The sequence below is a fragment of the Canis aureus genome, chromosome 12 (genome assembly GCF_053574225.1).
Source record: "Canis aureus isolate CA01 chromosome 12, VMU_Caureus_v.1.0, whole genome shotgun sequence".
NCBI lineage: Eukaryota > Metazoa > Chordata > Mammalia > Carnivora > Canidae > Canis > Canis aureus.
In genome coordinates this window covers 41,933,284-41,955,784 of record NC_135622.1, presented here as the reverse complement: position 1 = coordinate 41,955,784, position 22,501 = coordinate 41,933,284, and the positions used below count along the sequence as shown (strand labels likewise).

Below are 22,501 nucleotides of genomic sequence, written 5' to 3'. Positions count from 1 at the left end.
TATTCACTATCTCTGATGTCTGTGCATACTTATTTGTACTGGACATTTTACTGCCTGGATAAACTCCTTTCTTAAATGGAATTTTATACTCCAGCCTGCTGTAGATGGGCAGCCCCCCTTCCCTGGTCTGTATGCCTCCCTTCCCCAGCACACAAACTGTACTGTTTCTGACTGTCAGGAGCTGAGGGCTAGCCCTTTTGGGAGGATTACATTTTATACTCAAGAATATTTTTTTTATGTCTCGACTGTGTGTAAGGCACTGAAATTAGGTACAGTGTGGGAAATGCAGACATGAGTAACATTTGAATTTTGTCTTCCAATGGTGTACAGTCTGGAAGAGAGATAGGACATGACATAAAAAACTGTCATGTGGGGAGAATATTGTTAAAGGAGACACAAAGTGACACAGATAAAAGTGCTTATACTGTAAAGTGCTCTGTTATTTGCCGGTAGCTTAGTCAGAAATCATTATGATGGAAAACTGTTACCTTCACTCATTTCTCTTTTCCCTGAATTTCATGTAATACCTGATGGTGCATCTTTTATGTGATTCTTAAATTACCGTGTATGTTGTTTATCTTGACAACTAGATTGTAAGCTCTCTGAGGACAAGTACTGCGTCTTACTTTTTTCCTGTCTTTACCTACAGGACACCTGGTAGGCACTAAAAAATAATTTAAAGATCTATATTACCAAATGGTTGTACTTACCTTTTTATTTGATGTACTTTTAATTGCTTAACACTAACTCAAGCTCTGCATCCCTCTCTCAGGTATTTTTGCACCTCTTTCAAAGATAAGTAAAGCAAAAGATCGAAGGAAGAATGTAGCACACACTTCTGGAAAAACTGTGCCTCTCATCAGGTCCCAGAAAATCGATGTAGCTCATGTCACGTCAAAAGTGAACACTGGTAGGTCAAACCAGAGAGTTAAATCTCTTCTTCAGTGTTTTTATTTCATTTGCAGAATGCCTTATATTTAATGTGCTTCACACTTTTTTTTGTTAGATAACTGTGGAACCTGCATTTAATAAAATCTGCACCTTATGTGTTTTTAAATGTTAGTCTCATGGTTTATGATTTTCATTCCTGACAAGAGAGTTTTACATTTTTCCTTTCTTTTCTTTCCTATCACATGCATCCCTTCATCACCCCTTAGTCTAACTTCCAAGCTAGATTTTATACCTCCAATAAAGCCTTGTAAACGCAACTAGCTTTAGCTTTAGGTTTCTCACCTATTCAAGAAGTTTAGTGACTTCTTTTTTAATCAGAAGTAGTCCCAACTCTTTAAACTGGCAGTCTGAGTCCTTCCTGTATATAAGGGAGTCTCTGGATACCTTCATAGTTGAAGTTGAGTCCTTCTCTTCCCTCCATACTTTGTCTCGTGCTATTTCTCTGAATACAGTAATTTGACTTCTGCCTTTGGAAGTCCTAGCTGTGCTTTACCTCCTTATTCATATGCTATTTCTCTAAGAAAACTTCCCTGGTGACCCAGATCACTTCTATGCCTCCATTCTAACTTTTTGTACACTTGTATCCCTACCACAGAATTATTTGTTAGCTTGGGTCTTGTCCTCCAATTGCTTTATTTGTTCAGATCTTTTATTCTCTCAGCAGAATTTTAAAATTTAAAATGGACTGTGAGAGTATTTTGTGCTTTTGTATTCACTGGAGTAGTACATAGCATAAAATAGGTGCTCGGGAAGTACTTGCTAACTTATCAGTGGCTGAAGCAGACAGGCTTCCTGCCATGATTCAAGGATTTTGTCCAAGAATTGGTTGGCCTTTCCACTCTCTTCCATTGAGTTATTTAAATAGCTCTGTGTCAGTCTGTACTTCATAACTCCCATAGTTTTAAAAAAATAAATCTTGATGTCTTGTAGAGGAAAGCTTCCTACCTTATTCTTGAATAGTGCTTTAGCTGTTTGGATCCTTGTAAATCCACATTTCCATATAAATTTTGGAATTAGCTTTTAAGTTTATTTTTAAAAATATCTGTTGAATTTTTATTGCATTTAAACCATTAAGTCAGGATGAGCACTGGCTGTTACCCTATATGTTGGCAAATTGAATTTAAATTAAAAAAATGCTAAAAAAATAAATCATAAGTCAATTTAGGAAGAACTGACATCATTACAATATTCAGTCTTTTAGTTTTAAGCTTGGAATATTGCTTTATTTAAATAGGTCCTTTAAAAACATGTCAATAGGATTTCTGATTTTCTCTACAGCTATTTTATACCAGTTTTCTCAGGTCTGTTCCTAGACACTTCATACTTTTTGATGCAATTGTAAATGGTCTTTTAACCTGAAACCCAGAAGTTTACAGCCGTTATGGAAAGAAGGCCCAAAGAGAAGCCCTCTATTTCTGATCTAAAGTTCAAGGAAGGGTCTTCTACTAGATAGAAAATAGAGGAAATCCCCCCCCCCCTTTTTTTTTTTAAAGATAGCGTCTTTTTTTTTTTTTTTTTCTTTTTACCCTTTTGGTCATTCCCACGACAGTCCTTAGGCAGTCCTGCATGGTGTTATAGCAGCAGTAGATAGCAAGGCACCTGAAATCCCAAGGGAGGGGAACACTTCTCTCTGACCAGAGAAACTGTGGTCCCAGGAATGTGGATGGATTCCCAATAGCTTGTCTTCTCTTTTCTCACTGCTTGTTCCTAGAGGCAGAGTCAGTCCCAGGAGACTATGACAAAGCAGGGATACTAAAGCCTAGGTATCCTGCCCAGATATAGGAAGGGGTGCCTCTGGACACAGGGAAGTGGCAGGGAGACTATGGAGAGGAGGGAGCTCACAAAGCAATCTCAAAATGTTGGGTGTGAACTCCTGGCTTGCTCTCAAGTTTTGCATGTGGATCTGACCATATAGGCTTTGGTCTCTGGTCTCCACTGCCCAGATCCCAGGTACTACTGGATGGTACAAGTGAGAAAGATCCCAAAAAGCCTTTGGAAACTCAACTGACATTGGAATACAGTGCACAGAAGGTGGGTAGAGATGTCCAGCCTGAACTGGACTGAGTTGACTGCTTGATAATACAAAACAAGCATTCTCTATAAGACTTAAATAAGACCACAACATAATATTCAAAATGTGTAGGATGCAATTCAAAATTATTCAAAATATGAAAAACCAGGAAAATCTCAATATCTCTGAAGGAAAAAGACAACCAAAGGTTGCCAACCCTGATAGGACACAGACATGACATAGATAAAGACTTTAAAGAATATATTATAACCGTGCTTTAAGAATTAAGGTTAATACTCTTGAAACAAGTGGAAAGAAAGTTCATAGAAATGAGGATATAGAAAAGAACCAAGTGATATATAAGTGCACATGCACATGTGCACGGACACACAAATGAGTATGGTTAAAACTGGGGCATCCTAAGACTGGTGGATTATATCAGTGTTGGTATCCTGGTTGCAATGTTCTATTATAGTCATGTAAAAAGTTACCTTTGGGGAATTGGGCAAAGTGTGCAAGAGATATCCTTGTATTACTTTATACAACTGCATGTGAATCTCCAGTGACTTAATTAAAAAATTCAAATAAGAAAGGTCCAAATGGATATCTTAAAACTGAAAAATATAACTGAAAAATAAGAGGTGCATTCTGTGGGGTGCCTTCACTGTCTCTCTTACCCATTCCTCTGTTCAGTTCCTGCCATTGTCATTCTGGTCCTCATTCCACCTATTGTAAGAACTTCTCCCTGGTCCATGCTTCTTGCCTCTGCTGCTCTCACTTTCTTCTAAGCTATGCTGTCAGGGTGATGTTACTCCCCGCTCTGTTCATGCCAACCCTCCTTCACCAAGTCCATCAGAGGCCTTCTATTTATCAGAGGCCCATTCCTTCCATCAGAGTTCCATTCCTTCCACCAGAGAGGCCCATTCCTTCCATCAGAAGCCCAGGTCCTTACCTGGCCCTGTCCCCCTCTGAGGTTTCATTCTGACCTGTCTATCCAGTTTTACTTCTACCATGTCCCAAAATTACTCTTTATTCCAGCCATGCTACTCATCTGTCTCTAACTCTGTCTTTAAGATTTTTCTTTTATTTTCATCCATCTACAGTGCCTACCTTCAGTTCTTTCTGGCCATAACTCCAAGTATGCTCTGGAAGCAGTCTGTTTTGTTTTGTTTTGGTTTTTTTTGGATTTATTTATTTGGGAGAGAGAACACGAGCGAGAGGCAAAGGGAGAAGCAGGCTCCCCACTGAGCTGGGAGCCCAACTCGAGGCTCAAACCCAGCACCTCAGGATCATGACCTGAGTCGAAGACGGATGCTTAACTGACTGAGCCACCCAGGCGCCCCTGAAGAAGTCTTATCTGTCCTTCAGAACCCATCTCAGAATTTGATCTCCTTGATGAGGCATTAATTTATCTTTGTAGCCAAAACTATTGTCTCTTTCCTCTGTGTTAGTGCTTATCAATAAATGTTCTCGTATTTTAGTTATTCATGCTCACATCATTCTACCATTCTGGATTGAAAAGGTGCTTCTTTTGGGCTGGGACCATGTCTTGTTCACACAGGTGATGCTCGGAGTGCCGGGTATCATCCTTCACTCAAACACTTCCTAATTGAGAAGAATTGAAATGGGTACTTGATGGAATTTAAAACTGGGTAAAGTCCATTAGGTTTCTGATTTAAATAATTTGGATCTGCCGAATGGAAACAGAAGCCTTCATAAGGCAAAGTATTACTCATGGGCTTTTTCTTTTTTTCAAGTGAGTCTGTTTGTGAGACTTGTGTGTGGTGATACTGGAGCCATCATTTTCAGAGTGTCAGTGGCAGAGAGTGCAGGGCTTCTTACTGTCTCACGTTCACTTTCATGACTAGTGGCTACAATGGTTTGCAAAACTTTTTACCCAGAATTCATTATCTGAATACAAATGATTTGCACACATATGAGTGAATTCTATATGTTGTCTGCAAGTCCTGGTGAGTGTACGATGGTTGTCCTTCAGTTGTGTGAGGTTTGCTGTACTTGCTGGCATTGTGCAGATACACTAATGAGTGTATAAGGTGTCAAACAACTAGGTAACTAGGCTTTAACTGTTTTATAGTATTTAGAATTCCTTTGTGGATTGTTAAATAGGTCTGAAAGAGACTTGAGTGGTGATGGAGGAAATTGAGGTTTTCAGAGGGGCTAGGAATGCATTTATTTTTATTTTTATTTTTAAAGATTTTATTTTTTAATTCACGTGAGAGACAGAGAGGCAGAGACCTAGGCAGAGGGAGAAGGAGGCTCCCTGTGAGGAGGGACTTGATCCTGGGACCCTGAGGGATCATGACCTAAGCCACCAAGGTGCCCCCCTTTCCTCCCTCTTTACATATTGAAATATTAGATTGGCCCCTGCTATCTGTGAATTTACTATCCAATGTGTTTCCAGAAACGGATAAGATTTAGATGATGAGGGATGTCTGTGCTTTAAAAAGTAAGCACATTTGTACGTTTAATGTCGAAGTTCTTTCTTGTTGAAAATGTCTTGTTTCTCTCTGCTAGGATTAATGACTTCAAAAAAAGACAGTGCTTCTGAATCAACACTTTCATTGCCTCCTGGTGACGAATCGAAACCTGTAACAGAGAAAGATGGTAAAATAATTTTATAACTCTCATTCTAAAAATTTAATTTTCCGATGGAACTTTAAAGTAATGTAGTGATAAAGCTTCTATGGGGGCTAAGTTTTAAAGTTTTTAAGAGAAAAATCATTGCAGCAAAAAATTACCCTTGGAAATACCTTAAGCAGCACATCATAAAGTGTAAACATGACTTTGGTTATAAAATGCTGTGTGGTGCATCTGTGTACACTTAGATTAGAGAGCTACCAGGTTAAATTAAAAGAGAGATGAAAAGAAAACATCACAGTGTAGACAGCTTGGTAAAAATGTTTAAAGTGGTTGTCAGCTCTCAAATCATTCGGTGAATAGAACACGAATAGAACATTGAAGAGTATTCCTGTTTGCCTTCAGGTTGGCTCAAAACATTTTAACACTACCTTTTTGTTATCTTAAAACAAATTAAGAGACTTCTTAAGTGTAAATCAGGTTAGATTCTGCTAAGCCATCTAAAGTGGGAGGTGAGAGAGAAAGTGGGTAGAACAGGGAGGTCGTCGGTTTCTGTTGGCAATGGGTGCTACTCTCCTGCGTGAGAGTGTCCTCCTCCAACGCGAATCCTTACAGTACAATTGCTTGGGATATAAAATCTTGTCTGTATGAATTACGGCACAGTTGGATGAAACCAGGCACTTAAGTCAACACTAGATAATCCACAATGGAGAAAGCTAACTGGATGAGCTTCAGAGGGTTTTACCTGGAAAGCCATCTTGTTGGTTCACTTCTTGTTTTCCAACCTTTGATATGTTCTTTTCCTTTACCTTGTTTTAGTTACTCTGCTTGGATCCATCAGCAGCTCCTCCTCCACATCATCTTTGGAACACAAACCAGGCTACACCAAGAAACTGAATGCACGTAACAATCACAAGAAGACAATGAGCAAAAGCCCGTCTGTCTCATCTAGAGCCAGTGCTGGTATCTATGGCTTTTTCAACCAGGCTTTCTTGGTGTTTTTTATCTTGGTTTGTTTGTAAGTAGATTTGATCTTTTTAAATGTGTAGAAGGAACCTTTTACTTCAGTCAGATTGAACTACTTGCCCTCTTCTGTCTTTCCCTTGCCCCCCTCCCCCGTCCCCCCTATTCCCCACTGCCCCCCATGAGCGTCCTTGGTCTCCCTGCCTTCCTCCCAGTGCTCCTGCCATGTTCCTTGTCTGGACTCCCCTCTTCCCTTCCACATGCTTGTAATGCCTCTGACCCTTTAAGGTGCATTTTAGAATTTTATGGTAGATACTTAGATGTGTGGAAACCATGTGGTTATTACCTTTCTTATCTCTTTTCTAATCTAGACCTAATAATAACTAACATGTATTGTATACTTATTATTTCAGGTTCTATTCTAAGCACTTTATAGACCTTATTTCACTTAACTCTCAAAACAAACCTATGGGTAGGTACTATTACTATCATCCTCATTTTATGAATGAGGAAACCGAGGCTTAGGGAGGTAAGTCATTGGTGCCTGATGCCAGTTTCCAAGTGGCACAGCTGGGCTTCACCCTGAGGTCTGTCTGCTGCTTTCTCTGCTGCTGGTATGGTTTTGCCTCCATCCCAAGCACTTTCTGCTCTTCTTCTTGCTCCCGGGTCTCCAGACCCCTCAGGGCCAGCCTGTAGAGAGCCAAACTGATGCCCGTGGCACAATTACGGTGTAAGGCTGTTCCTGCAGGGTGGTGACCACACTGTGGACCCGGCCCACATGGAGCCTCATGCCAGCGCTCTTCATGTTGCTGCTTCACATAGGACTTTACACACATTCTCACTTAGTTTAACACTCGAGGTTCTATCCCTCTGCATTTTGTTTCTTACATCTTGCATATTAGCTTTTCCACATATTTTTGTATCATCTTCATATTTAAAGTTCAAGTCTTTGTTTAAAACTAAATAGGAGAGGGTCAGTGGCTCTCCTGACAGCTTGATGACGGTAACCTGTTTGGATGTGGCTTTTTAATTCATTCTGAGTCCTGCATAACCTTATTCAGTCCCCCTTTCTCCAGTTATGTGTAAGGATATAGGAAATGCTTCATAGCAGGCATCTTGCCACAATCAACATACATGGAGTACATTGCATTCACTTATTTACCTATGTAGCAGATGTGTCCAGAAAAGAAATGGAACCATTTTGACATAAATTGTTTTCAATGAACCTCATAATAGTTACCAGGTTCTCTTTCAAATACTTTTAACAGTTGTATTGAAGTAATATTTTATTATAGAAAATGTTCCGATGGGATTATTTTCTCTTTAAAATATATACTGTACAGTGATGGGGAGGAACCCTCAGCAATAGCATTGACATGCCAAACCCACAGGTTGGGAGACTCTAAAAGTAGAGAACCTAGAAGCTTTGCCTCAAACTGTTTACTTAGAACTTGTATTCTGAGTAGATGCTCTTTCCTTAAGCATTTTCAGGCCTGAGAAACAGAGGTGTGAGGACTGTGACGTAGCACTCCTGCATATCCTCATTTTATTCATGTTGCAAGGCCTCCTTCACTTGGAACTTGGGCGTTTGACATTTATTTGATTTTAAAATGTGTATGTGGGTGTGGAAGTACATTTTTTTTTTACTTTTTTTTATAAGAAGTAGTTTTTAGTGTACCTACATATTTAACTTTTTTCCTTTTTCACAAATTTAGGCCTGATGTAGGCTTAGATAGTAGTAGGTGAAGAGACCTGTCAGTTAGAGTGAGAAAGCAGACCTCTTAGGAGGGGAAGGAGAGAGAATGGGAGATCCCTGAGAGAAAGTCCATGTCTGGGGCCTCAAAGATGTTTCCCTGGGACACTTTTCTAGAGTGAGTAGATACTTCATTTTCTCATAGGTTTGCATTTGAGGGATGCAGACATATTGGGAGGTTAGGATGAAGAGCAGAAGGAAAAGGTTAGAGGTGTGGCAGAGGTAGAAGAGGAGGTCTGTTTTCTCAGCATTGCTGTATCCTGTGATGTTGAATGTGTTGCCCTCGGTCCATTGCATAGCCTGGGAACATGCCTCAGGACTTGTGGCCTGAGGGCCCAGGCTTTAATCCTGGTGTACTGTCAACTGCCTGTGAGCACCATGCCTTAATTAATTTCTGAGTATGTATCTTCTCTATAGTTAGAATTCTATGGAAAGCACTTTGTAAACTGTGAAGTGCTATGGAAATATTAGCTATTATGAGGACCTGGGAGTTTTAGTATAGCACTTTATCCAGACATTCTTCTCTCTGGGTTTATGTTCCTCATTTGTTGCCATGGCTAAAGCCACCTCCCTTTGGTGGTGTCTTATCCTCTGTCCCCTGCCCCCACAGAGGCTTCTTTAGGCCTTTCTAGATGATAACTGTTCAAGTCTGTTTATGGGTGGATGGAAGAAGCATGAAGGGGCCCACTCTTTCTCTGTTAGAATTGAACCGTTTTCTACACAGTATTTCTCTAGGACTTCTGATGTTTAAATGATTTCAGGGATTAGGCTTGAATCAAGGTGAGGGGGAGTGGTTTAGTTCCTAATAAGGAAATCAGTTTGAGCTCATTGGAAACTTAGAGCAGTTTTCACATTCAGATCACATTCCTGTATGTATAACTCACACTGAATCCCAGTGAACTACTCTAATTCTAGCATTTTAGTAGATAAGGATTGGTACATTACAGCCATGAGCCAAATCCAACCTGCCACCTATTCTTGTAAAGTTTTACTGGAACATACCATGCTGCCTGTTTTGTTCGTGCATGCTTTTGTGCTATGGTAGCAAAGCTGAGTAGTTATGATAGAGATGATATGACCTGCATAGCCTGAAATACTCTCTGGCCCTTTACAGAAGAAGTGTGCTGGCCTCTGTTCTAGTAGAGCGTGCCCCAGGCAATCTGGATAGAATCGATACTTTACCAGGAACCATGTGTCTCAAGTTCTTGTGGCAATAATTTTTTCAGGAAACCCTGCAAAATTTCTTTGAATATCTTGACCTCACATGTGAGAACCACAGCTGTAAGTGATGTATATAATGAAAGGTGTCATGCACTGAAATCTCCAACTAGCTAGACTGGTTAGAATACATGGTGAATTTTTGGCTAATATACTTTTTGAGGTTGTTTTTTTTTTTTTTTTTCCTTTTGCTTTTTTTCCTTCTCTTTTCCTGCCCTCTTCCCTTCCCCCACCAACCAATTAAACAGGTTTGAATTCTTCAGCAGCATCTGTAGCAAATAACACTCGCTGTGCAGGAGAGCTCCATCTCGGAGATAGAGTACTGGTGGTAGGCCAAAGAATTGGCACCATTAAGTTCTTCGGGACAACAAACTTTGCTCCAGGTAACTCATCTGTATATTCTTTGCTCCATTGGGTGCTTTAGAATGCAAAAGTTTAAAATTTTACATGGAGGTAAAATTTAATTATAGAAAATTCTTGATTGACAGTTCTTGTGGATGTTAGCTATGGCGCCGGAGAAGCGAAATGGTGATGGAAACACTGTACTCAGGTGGACTGTCATCTGTTAAGTTTTCTTGCCAGTTGTGTTTTAAATTGTCTGATGTTAAAATTAGTTGTCATTCCCCACTTCACTCTCACTGACCGCCAAGCATGCTAAATAACAGAAAATATCAAATTTAGATTTTTGCTAAGGATATTCTTTTTTTTTTTTTAATTTCAAGTTTTATTTAAATTCTCTTTGACTTATATGGTAAAGTTGGTGTTAGGTGCAGACTTTAGTGATTCATCGCTTACATGTAACACCCAGTGCTCATCACAAGTGCCCTCCCTTAATCCCTATCCCCTATTTTGCCCATCCCCCACCCAAGTCCCTCCAGCAACCCTCAGTTTGTTCTCTGCAGTTTAGAGTCTCTTACAGTTTGCTTCCCTCTCTTTTTTTCTTTCCTTCCCCTATATTCATCTGTTTTGTTTCTTAAATTCCATATATGAGTGAGATCATATGGTATTTGTCTTTCTCTGACTGACTTATTTCACTTAGGATAATACAGTCTGGCACCATCCACATCATTGCAAATGGCAAGATTTCATTCCTTTTGATGGCTGAGTGATAATCCAGTGGATGTATATGCCTCATCTTCCTTATCCCTTCATCAGCTAATAGATATTTGGGCTTTTTCCATAATTTGGCTATTGTTGATAATGCTGCTGTAAACATTGGGGTGCACATGCCCCTTTGAATCAGTATTTTTATATTCTTTGGGTAAATTGCTAAGGATATTCTTTTTTCTTTTTTTTAAGATTTTATTTATTTGTTCATGAGAGACACACAGAGAGAGAGAGAGAGGCAGAGACACAGGCAGAGGGAGAAGCAGGCTCCATGCAGGGAGCCAGATGTGGGACTCGATTCCTGTATGCCAGGATTACGCCCTGAGCCGAAGACAGATGCTCAACCACTGAGCCACCCAGACGTCCCTCTAAGGATATTCTTAAAATGATTCACAGCATATAGCTTTTATCTGAGTGGCTTGGAGAAAAAAGCCAATAAAAGGATTCAAGAGAAAATGAAAAACTTCTGTGCACCCTGGGATTTTAAAGATATACGTTTGTGTATTTATATATTCATTCCAATCTAGACTTAATATTGTGTTTCCAAAAGTACAGATTAGCTTTCTTTTGCCTTTTCAGTGATTTTAATTTCAAATATAGAAGCCAGTTGAATGAAACTGTATTTTTCAAATGGCAATATGCTATTTTGACACATGGTGGCATTGTAGCCTTTTAGGAAAAGGTTACTGAGAACATTGATTTTAAATTTGTAGCATTCTGTCAAGAACTGTGAAGGATCTGAGATTTTACCCGACTAGTGTAAGCTGACAAGTTGGATTGCCACAGTTTCATAGATGCTGCTGGAAGACGTTAGACTCCTGATTCAGAGACAGGACTTTTGTATCCACAGCAGTGGCAGAAGCAGAGGGTCAGCATTTTCTTGCACTTCCTTCCTGAGCCCCAGTTCCCAGGGGGTGATGCCTGCACATCCATGTTTTATGTTGCACAAGAAAAGCCCTGAGCTTAAGGAATCTGAACTTTTTTCCTAGACAGCAAGCATGCCTGTATTTTGTGCTTGGCCTGCCACCTACACTGTCTCTGCCCTCCAAGGCTGTCCTCTGTGCAGACATCCATGAAAAGACAGGCAATGCCTCTGTTCATAAGACATGCAGAAACATGAGCGAGCCATGGAGAATTGTCTCCCAGCACAGTCTTGTTTCATTATATCACTTATAATTGCAATTCAACTAATTGATTTGAGATGGGCTGTGTGTTGTATAATTCATGTCTCTCACAGGTCTCCAGGTAGTAATTGAGATTAGTTAGACTGGTCTTAATATAGTTCTCAAATAAAAACTTAAGAATCCCAAAGGTAGGGTATTTTTCACAATCTCCATGTCTTCTGAGTTTCCTTTCTCTATATTAAACAAGGTTAGAATGATTTGATTCACTGGATACAATTCACTGTTTTAGGTTGACTTTTAATTTTTAGATTCCTAAGATTATCTAGAAATTTGGGAAGTCATAAGCAAACATAAAGTTGGAAATTTTTCTGTTAAAGTCATTCTGTCCTTTTAGAAAGTAGTAGCATGTATTTCTTGTGGCATCAATATTTAGATCAGTCAGTTCTAGAGAACAATGGTAATATTGAGGCCTTTTAGATGATAAGATCTAGACCTGAAGGAGGTAATTTTTAAGCCTCTTTTGCCTTTTTATCAGAAAAAATTTCCATTTAAATAGGAGGTGATAAATACCTCAACACTTCCAGAGGATGCATAGTCAAAATTGTTAACACTTGTCATAATGTCTTTTTCTGTGGTATGTTACATTTTTTATAGTCATATGGCAAACATGTAGCTGTTATATGGTACACTGTGACATTGAACATTATAACTGTGGCACTCCGAGAAATAAAAATAGCAACCAGACAACCCTGGTTAATGACATTCAGAAATGTGATGACCTAATTTCAGAGCATTAGTATGGCCAAGCAGTAAGTTTGTGTACCTTACTCTGTACTCCTATGCTGTTTAAGTACAGAAGACTGTAGTCCTGCATTAGTCTTTCAGTGCAAAAGTATCTAGAAATGGGCTCAAATATCATCTTTTTGAACATAAGAAGAAAAGACTGAAGAACTTTAGGTTGCCATTTTTGAAGTTATAGAGAGTCTGAATTAGTAGTCTGAAAGAAACAATATTTGTGTATTTTGGAATCTGTAATTTGCAGTTAAAATTTTCAATATCTATATTCTGATTTTTTATTTGATACTAATTTAAGAGACCAGATGCAATTACTACTTTATTCTCCCTTTAAATAAAAATGAATGGATGATTAGGCCACTTCTAACTGGTCTTGAGGTAACCCCAATTTGAGAATCCTTATTCCAGGAGTATGTATATACCTATACTAGGAGTAGTTGTCCATTTACCTAATTCTCACGACCTCACTGTTTTAATTTTGGCTTTCTAGAAAAGGAAGTCCTCTTATTTTCCTCAGTGTGGGCCCTTGTACATGCTTAAAAGCTTTTTAGAAAATTCTTCCAACTGGCTAATCTCAATCTTTTCACCAAGGTTAAGTATGATTTTTCTATTTATCCTGTGTAGGGAAACAAGGAAAAAGAAGAGTCACCATGAAGTCTAATTGTATTTTCCATATTACTTTTGTCCTTCCTTAATTATTTAAGAACTGTTTGTGATGTTGGAATGTTGGGAGAGTAAAAGGGAAAGATTGCATATGCACTTTATGATTAATACAACTCAGTATTGTATTGTACTTCTCTCACTTAAACACACCATATCACTGAGTCAAGGACAATTTCTTTTCCATTATGGCTTTTAGATATATTGTGGTCGTAACACTGCTTGCATAATAGCTAATTCATGCCAAATTTATGTATTTTATCTCTCTCCTTTAATGTATAACTCTGTAATTGTGCTTGTAAGATGTTTTTTCCTACTCATTTTTTCAAATTTTCAAATTTTATCATTTGAAAGCTCAATGATCATGATGCTCTTTCATCATTTTGGTCATTTTGTGAAAATGTTAAGCCATCTGGGCTTTGGATTTGTATAGTAGCATAACCATTTTGGAGAAAATGCAGATGCTTTTAAAATCCAATATTCTTTTTCTAGGATATTGGTATGGTATAGAGCTTGAGAAACCCCATGGCAAGAATGATGGTTCAGTTGGAGGTGTGCAGTATTTTAGTTGTTCTCCAAGATATGGAATATTTGCTCCCCCATCCAGGGTACAAAGGTGAGAAAAATGAAATTTATGTTTATTTACAAAGCTTTTCTGTAACTTGCAATGGTTTATAGAGTTCCTCATTTTATATTAAAGACATGCACCGACTATAGCTCGTGTCTTCTTTCAAGGGGTTAACCAACCACCTTCTTCAGAGAGAAGGCTCATGGAAAGCTAAATTTGCTTTGCTGAGGATTTGCAATTTTAAAACCCTCCTTTATTCCTCATTTGCAAACCCTATGAGTATGTGTAGGCTATTAGAAGTGGCGTTTGCTGCTAAGAACAGTGAGAGCAGCAAGCTTAATCTGTCATGCAAACAAAAGTAAAAATGCTCTCTGATTGCTTCAGTCACATCCTAACTACATTAAATTTCCTGCCAGCAGGCACCCCATTCATTCTCCTCCAAACCTAATGGAACCAAAATGGCTTTTTCCTCTGATTTCTTTAGTTTTCAAAAATAGATAGGCAGTAGATCTTTGGGGGAAGTGAAGCTTTAAGGATTTATATATAATGTACCTCCTTGGTGTTTCTCCTTAAGATGGTACACTTCTGTACCAGCACACTCTGGCTTTAAAAAAAAAAAAAAAAAAAAAAACAAGGTTGAGCAGAAACAAGTCCTTGTGAAATTCCAGGTACCATTATGTGAAATGACTTGTCTGCTGAAAGAAGTTGGCTTGGCATGCTTTTCATTGGATGGGAAATGGGATACTCATCTTTAAATAGGAAAGAACATATATGGTGTAATCACTGAACTCATGAGAATGGATCTGCCATCGCATCCTAGAGTCCCATCTAGTTGCCTTTTAGCTAGACTGTGTGACTGCCTCCTGGCAGATTTTAGAGTTTTTATATCTGTCTTCTTCCTCACTTTGCTTTTCTTAATAATTACACATAGTTTTTCTATTAATTTCCTTTTTCTTTGATGTATTTGATATAATTTTTTTCTCATTTATGATAGTATAGTATTGAATATATACAATGCTTTGCAGTTTATGAAGTATCTTCAATTGAATGTTGTTTCCTTTGATCCTAATAAATATTGGGTCAGGTAAGCTAGAAAACAAGAATAACTATGACAAACATTTATTGAGCATTTAGTAAATGGTGGGCTCTGTACAGTGTACTTTAGATACATATTTCATCAATCCCCCTCAAACCCAGTGAGTTGTAAGGTATTCTGATTGTTTCATTTTGCCAGTGAAGAAAAGTTTCAAGAGATGAAGTGACTTAGCTGAAGTCATAGAGTTAGTGTAGGGGAGCAAAAAGTTTCCTCTACCCTTTTAGAGTCAGTAAACTGATTAGGAGGTGTTGTGTGTGTTTGTGTGTGTGTGTGTGTGTGTGTGTGTGTGTGTGTGTGAATTAAATTGACAGCAGATAAATTAACAGGAGAAAAGGCATGCAAGTTTATTACATTTAAATTTGCATGTACCTGGGCATCACAGAAAGAAGTGAGTTCCCAAGTAAGTGGTGAGATTGGGATTTTTATAGATCATCTTACTAGGAGAAAGAGAGGGAGAAAAAGGCCACTTATGAGAGGGCAGGTGGTTTTTAGGAAAGGTAAGTGGATGGGAGATAATAGTTTGTGACTGTGTCTGTTGGGATGTGGTGTCAACTTCCCATCTCCTTGCCTGTGAGAAGAGTCAGTCTTCCCTGCTTGAAGAGACTGCTCCAGAGGGGGATATGTGACAAGAGTTCTTCTTTTGGAGCCCCTGGTCTAGGCAGATAAGGAGAGTTCAGAGAAAGCCTCTTCCTGCATTTGTTGATTCTCAAATGTCTTTAGCTGAAAATAATCCTTATGCCAGAGTGGCTTGTTTTAGAGTGGCATATTTTGCTCTTTCCTACACTAGTTAATGATGGGGTTGGACTCAGCCCAGGTTTGTTATTTTGTTGTTTTTTCTAATCCCTTGGTTTTAGACACTCTGCTGTTTTTTGGTAGGCATTTTATACGTAAAGCAAAAGAGATGCTAGTCAATGAGCAGCACTTACAGGTGCTGGCACAGTGTATAGCTCTCTGTGTATTATTCATGCCTTTGAAGCTCCCTCTGAGTTAGGTCCTATAATTATCCCTATTTCACAGGTGGGGAAAGTAAGGCACAAGGAAATGAAGTGAGTTGTGTAGGTGTACACAGCTCCCAAGTGGAGATTTGAACCCAGGTAGTTGCATGTGTGTTCTTAACCAGTAGTCTGTAATGACTAAAAGAGGATTTTGTTTAGGATGAATGTCTTATTAATGATTGATTTGGGGTAAAATCCATGTTGAATCCCCAGTCTTCTGTGTTCTCCTATTGCCTTGGACAGATCTTTACTAACATACTGCTACAAGTTTTATTTGTCTCCTGGTCATGAGGACTGGGGTTCTTCCTTTTAGGTTTGATTATCCAGAGGCCCACTTACCAAATCCAGTGCAGTGTGTCTTTATGCTGTAATAGCTTTTCCCCTTTTGATATTATGAAGCCACTTTCTTTCTCATGGTTTTATGTTCTTTTTCTTGCTATTTATTGAACACATGGTTTTTACCTTTGTTTTCTTCGCCTTCTATTTGGTCGTCTTTAAGGTGATTCATTTAAAAGCATCCCCCTCTTAGAAGATACAGGGCTCTCTCTGTAAATGAACTGCTGTCTCGATCCAGCTGTCTTCCTGTCATCTTCTGATTGTCTCATTCATCATCATCAAATACTATTAAGTGTCTTTTAGCACTTTGTGCTGTGCTAGGCATTCTATAAGCAAATAAAACAGACATGGTCCCTGATTTTGAGGAATTTCTAATTTAAACCCGCTTTAGAGCTCTTAAAAGACACCAGTGATCCTCAAGAAGAAAAGAATTTTAAATTAGAGACTGCTTTAGGACGGTCTTAATAAAGTAGTGACCAATCACAATCTCACTCCTCCCAGATTGTAGTTGGCTTACCCCCCCTCTTTTCCATTAAGGAAAAAAATGTGTCTCCTGTCTGAGACTCTGTGCACATATTGTTCCCTCTGCTTGGAGAGCATTTTACTATTGCCCAGCTTTCACTGAGTTCATACCTTTTCTTCTATTACTAAATAAATAATCCAATATTTCTTTGCAGAAATTCTAAGAAAACTTACCGACTGGATTTAATCTTATCTTTCTACCTACCTACCTACCTATTTTTTGCCTAAGCTTCATCAGTACAGTAGTAATTTTCTTATTCTTTAGTTCTCATGATTAGGTACTTATTATTAATGAACTGATCACTTTTAGAATTAAGTTCTTCTCAGCTGCCCATTACCACCTAATTATCTGTCCTCTTCATCAAGTCCTATTCTTCTCGTTCATCAGTCTCTCACTGATTGCCATAGTGTGTATATCATGTAAAAACTACGCCCATGAGTTGTAAGATGGAATAGCAAATACTGTGAGAGTTGCAGAATTACTTGGTGGTGACCAAATGTCCCGGAGGAAGCGATTGACAGAATGAAGGCTTTGTGGGTTAGGTCAGTAAACAACTGAAAGAAAATTGGCTTTTAACAATGAAGAACGATTTGAATATTAAAAAATAAAGACAGACCTGTTAGGAAAGTTACCTTTATGATTGTGCTGAGAGTCAAATATAAAGTCAAAGATGTTGAATTGTATTTAGCCATGCAATTTCATCAGAAAATCACATGCATGCACAGACTGAGTCAGATCTTTTTTTCAATTTAAGAATGTGATGTTTTTAAAATTCTGATCGAACATTTGTTAAATTTAACATAAAACAAATTTATTTTCAGATTTCTTAGTTTCATCTTTGAAGATAAAATTCCAAAGAAGTAAAGTCGGGTCCCTATTTTAAGTTGAATTCATTTTTTTTTTTTTAAGTTGAATTCATTTTGAGTTGACTTTTTCTGCATTAATCATCCTTAGATAACAAGGTGCTCTTCTGTGTTGTAATTGTAATTTCTGATGCCAACTAGAAGTTGTTCATTCCTGGCTCCTAATAGATGCTCAATAAATGTTTGTTGAATAGGTGAAATAAATAACCATTGGTGTGAAAACCTCAGTTAACAGCCAGTCTTAAATCTGAAGACCTGCTATTTCTTCTTATGAGGTTTGCTAATTAGGTTTGTTTTATTCACAGGGTAACAGATTCCCTGGATACTCTTTCAGAAATTTCTTCGAATAAACAGAATCATTCTTATCCTGGTAGGTTTATACAGTATTATGTTCCAATAATTATTCCTTTGCTTTTATTTATCAAAAAATTTTTTATTGTGAAGTATATGTGTATACAAAAGAGTATATACATGTGTTTATATAGTCAATTAATGGTAAAGCAAGCATCTGTAACCTGCCCCCTCGCTGAAGATGACCTGAATGGTCATATATATAGTGTGTGTGTGTGTGTGTGTATATATATATATATATATATATATATATATATATATATACACACGCTATATGTAATTATACATACCAATGTCTTTAGTCATTAAACTTCAGTTTAATATAGTATACATATATAGTATACTACATATACTATATATAGTATATATACTATATACCATATATACTAGTATACATATGTATACTATATGTAACATATATATGTATGTAACTTTAAAAAAAAATATATATGTAACTTTTTAAAAAATATATATATGCACACACATATATATATATATATACTGGCTTTGATCAAGAGATTCATTTAGCACATCTGGTCTGCCATAACTTTCCAGAACTGGAAATCTTACTCTTTTTTAGAAACATCTTTTTAAAAAAAAATGTACCTTTTGTGAAATATATTTTAAAAATAACTATCATTTGGAGATGCCAAGAATCATAAACTCTGAAATTTATTTTTCAATATTTTATAAATGAGATATTTGGTGATAGTGTTTTCTAAGCCATTTTTATCTTCTCATATGATTTATTAAGATTATAATATTTGAGAATAAGAAGATTCAGCCTTATTAGTCTAATTTAGTTTTATTTGATTTTCAAGAAATTTTATATTAAAAACCTCCAAATGGAATGTCATGATCTTATTTGTACATATGGACAGTTTGATGAGAAACGTAAGATAAAAATCTCTCTAAAAATCTAAACCACTATTATGTTCTGTGTGTACTTTTTTTGCTTTCTGTTTCCAAAGAAACATTTGACAGGCTAGAACACCTGTAGGAGAAATGATAAAATATAACTTTGAATGAGAACTGCAGATGTGTGATTTATTTTTCCTCTTTTGACCTTAACTTTGACATTTAGGTTTTAGGAGAAGTTTCAGTACGACTTCTGCTTCTTCCCACAAAGAAATGAACAGAAGAAATGCTTTTGCCAAGTAAGTATTCAGAAGATTTAGAAAAACATTTTTCCAGATGAACATAGCAGGGATCTGTGAAGAAAGAAAATAGCTTCTGTCCCTTTTTACATTGCTTGGTGGAATTTCTCTGCCTACGAGAAAAGGTGTGATGAGTGTATTAAGAAGAGCCCTCCCTGCCTCCCCGCCTCCCTGTCTCCCCCTCAAGCTCAGTGCAAAATGTCACCAGTGACTAAGTAGTGTGCCACATGGATTTTTGGGGAGATTTAGTACCATTAGTGAAAGTTAGAGGAATTTACATTTTGTCTTACCATTGAATAGGATGGATTGATTTTCAACTGTTTACTTAATTAATCAAATTTGACTTCATATTTTCGGTAACATGTTAAAAAAAATGTCAGGTCTGTTTGCATGAAGTGATCTTAGTATTATTTAAAAAAAAATACTCCCAGCTCCTCCTGTAGAATATACTGCTCAAAATGCTTTTTTTTTTTTTTTTTTTTTTGGTGGTGGTTTCTTTATAGAATCTTTTTTTTCTTTTTCATTTTTATTTATTTCCCTCAGACCCACTTTACTCCCCTGGATATTTTCCTGACACTTTTGGAAACTTTTTTTTTTTTTTTTTTTTTTTTTTACTTTTAGTAGGATATGAGGCTCTTCTAGATTGATTGGGTTAAGGGGTTCTTTTTTTATTTTAAAACTTTCCAGTTAATCTGAAGACTAATGCCTGGGGCTGTGGAGGGTTGGGTGTGGAGGGAAGAAAGGACTAGCTGAGTAGGGAAGCATACATCCTTGCTTATTTGTGGTGTTCTGGAAGCTGCTAGAAAGTGAAGCCCAGGAACTGGAACTGGGCAGTCAGCTGAGCAACAGGTAGGTGGTTTACTTAGTTTGGTGAGAAGTTAGTCAAGGCATCACAGGAATCTGAAATTTCACTTGCCAACCATGATTGTCCTAAGACCTTGCCAGGTACTGTTTAACAGCAGGGTTGGCTAGGGGGTCTGTTTGTGTTTTCTTTGTTTCCTCCATACCTTCACCAATTTCAGAATGCTGAAATTGGTCTCCTCACTTGCGTAGCTGAGAGCGTTAAGACTCTGCTCTGGTTTCTTGAATATATCCAAGAGTCCTTAGGCAGAATGGAAGAAATACCAGGAAGAGACCACTGAAGTACAAAGGAGCCAGGGTGGGTGGGCAGTGTCAAAGGCCGTATGCAATGCTGGGGGTGGGAGAGTGCCACATCCAGGGAACCAAGGGAAGGATAAGAAATGTGAACCATGGGAATGAATTTTGCAGCAGGTATAGGTATGCACAAGATCATCTGCTGACATGAGGGAAAATATGGGGACCTTCTCTTAATTTTCTGTAAAAACTGAAATGAAGCTTTACTGATATTTGTACAGGTTGAGACTAGTACCTGTTTTTTAAAAAGAGAAATACTTTTATTGAGGGTATAAAATCAATTTTAAAAATAATTGATTTTTGCTTATAGAGTACAGGACTGAAATATTCAGTGGCTTCTGTTCTAAGGAACAAAAGGCAGGCTTTGGGTGTTGGCAGATGCCAGGAGAGCTGTCTGTGATCTTGGGCTAGAGGAGACGTTAGAGTGACAGCTGGCCTTCTGCTGAGGGCACAGAGTGGATTGGATCCTGTGCTGGACCTAGGCTGGAAGCATGATGTGTTCTGAAGACCACGTGTTGAAAAATGAATTCATTGAGATTCCCCACACACTACCATTTTCTTGTGCATCCACATGGAAATAAATGATACTTCCAGAAGAAACGTGGAAAACATGGAGGTTATGAAAATTCCTGGGGAGGACGCCTGAAGGACTTGGGGGAAAGGACTTGCCTGCTCCACATAAAGGAGGACGTGAGGAAAGGGGAATAGGATCTGGTTTTCTCTGTTGTTTGTGAGATGACAGTGATGAATGCATTTCCTTCAGAGGATGAAATGATGGCCAGGGGGCTTGAAGCAATTCTCCTGTCTTCAGAATTCTGTGTGTATCTAATGTCAAGAATGGGGGTAGAGAGGAAGCAGGCTTGGGATTTGAACCGGGCACCACAGCAACCTGGTAGTCACCAGGGGTCTGTCCTTTCCCACCTGGCATCCAGCCTGCATCTGTATCCTGTCACCACACTCAGCCTGGCCCTTGCCAGCTCCTCTCAGCCCCGCTCTCTGTTACGGCGGCGCATCCCGCCTGTGGAGTCCGGCCTGTTGACACGGTTTATGTGGTCAGCTCAAATCTGAATGTCTTTAGGCAGAACTCACATAATCCAGTTTGCTGCATGTTCCGTCATGATGTTATGTCACATCACCTGTTGGCGTTTGCTGCTTGTCCCTTGAAGCTCTCAATTCTCAAGCCCAGAGTGAAGTCCAGATCCGCTGGCACAGAGCATCAAGGCCTGCCTGCGTGCACGGCTCCCGTCTGAGTCCCGTGACTTTGCTCTCCTGTGAGGGCCTCACAAGTGAGGCTGACCTGTCACTTCCTCACTCAAGTTTCTTTTCTGGCCTGAAGGGAGGACAGAGTTCTTCCCCTTCTCATGCTCCTTCAGCACAGTATGCAGTCTGCATGGCAGTGTTTATGACATTTTACTGATTTTAAGTCAGCACAAATCTAGAACCTAGCCCCAGGCCTGCCATTTCATAGGTGGTCAGTTAACGTTTTTGAATGAGTAAACATAGCTCTGAAATATACCGTAATTCCAAGTTTCTTACTTCCCTGAGCTTTTAGAGCTTTGATGTAACTTGAATCAAATCATTCTCTTTGTTAACTCTTCACCCAAAACATGAATTCGAATGTTAACTCTTCACCCATACCATGAATTTTTAAAAAATATTTTATTTATTTATTCATGAGACACACATACACACACACACACACACACACAGAGAGAGAGAGAGAGAGAGAGAGAGAGGCAGAGACACAGGCAGAGGGAGAAACAGGGTCCCTGTAGGGAATTTGGTGTGGGACTCGATCCCAGGGCCACAGGATCACACCCTGAGCTGAAGGCAGACACTCATCTGCTGAGCCACCCAGGTGTCTCCCAAACCATAATTTTTTGGTTTAAATCCTGAATTTATTTATTACTTGTTTCTTTCTTTTAAAACTTTTTTGGTCATGAAAGTTGATTGTACAAAATTTGAAAAATTATAAAAAACTAAGTGCAAATAAAGATCTTCTGTAATTTTTATCACCTAGATGGGATTATCACTCCCATTTTGGTAAATACTTTTCTGATTTTTGTCCCAAAGGCATATATGTGAATTTTCAACCAAATTGGACAATTCATACTTTACATACATTTTGAAAGAAAGCTTTTCCCCTTAGTAAATCCCATATTCTTTAATAGTTTTCCTTAGTGTGGATTTTGCAGTGTTTAAAAAGACTGTGTGATATGGAAACATTTCTATGGCATAATAATAAATGAAAAAAAATGTAATTTAACGAATAGTTGA

General features: G+C 38.3%; 1 protein-coding gene across 14 annotated transcripts in view; it reads left to right on the top strand.

Moving 5' to 3' along the window:
• CLIP4 (CAP-Gly domain containing linker protein family member 4) overlaps positions 1 to 22,501 on the top strand; it is a 100,091-nt gene that overhangs the window by 53,449 nt on the left and 24,141 nt on the right. For 13 of the 14 annotated variants that reach the window (XR_013349495.1, XR_013349493.1, XR_013349492.1 and 10 more), the window contains exons 9-15: positions 773 to 910; positions 5,498 to 5,587; positions 6,380 to 6,523; positions 9,743 to 9,877; positions 13,673 to 13,796; positions 17,867 to 17,931; positions 18,997 to 19,069. Coding sequence is in view for 8 of the 14 variants with exons in the window: in XM_077843721.1 (XP_077699847.1) it covers positions 773 to 910; positions 5,498 to 5,587; positions 6,380 to 6,523; positions 9,743 to 9,877; positions 13,673 to 13,796; positions 17,867 to 17,931; positions 18,997 to 19,069 (769 nt within the window). In the remaining 6 variants the exon portion in view is untranslated. The remainder of the gene's footprint in view (positions 1 to 772; positions 911 to 5,497; positions 5,588 to 6,379; positions 6,524 to 9,742; positions 9,878 to 13,672; positions 13,797 to 17,866; positions 17,932 to 18,996; positions 19,070 to 22,501) is intronic. The other variant, XR_013349494.1, reaches the window with a different exon arrangement.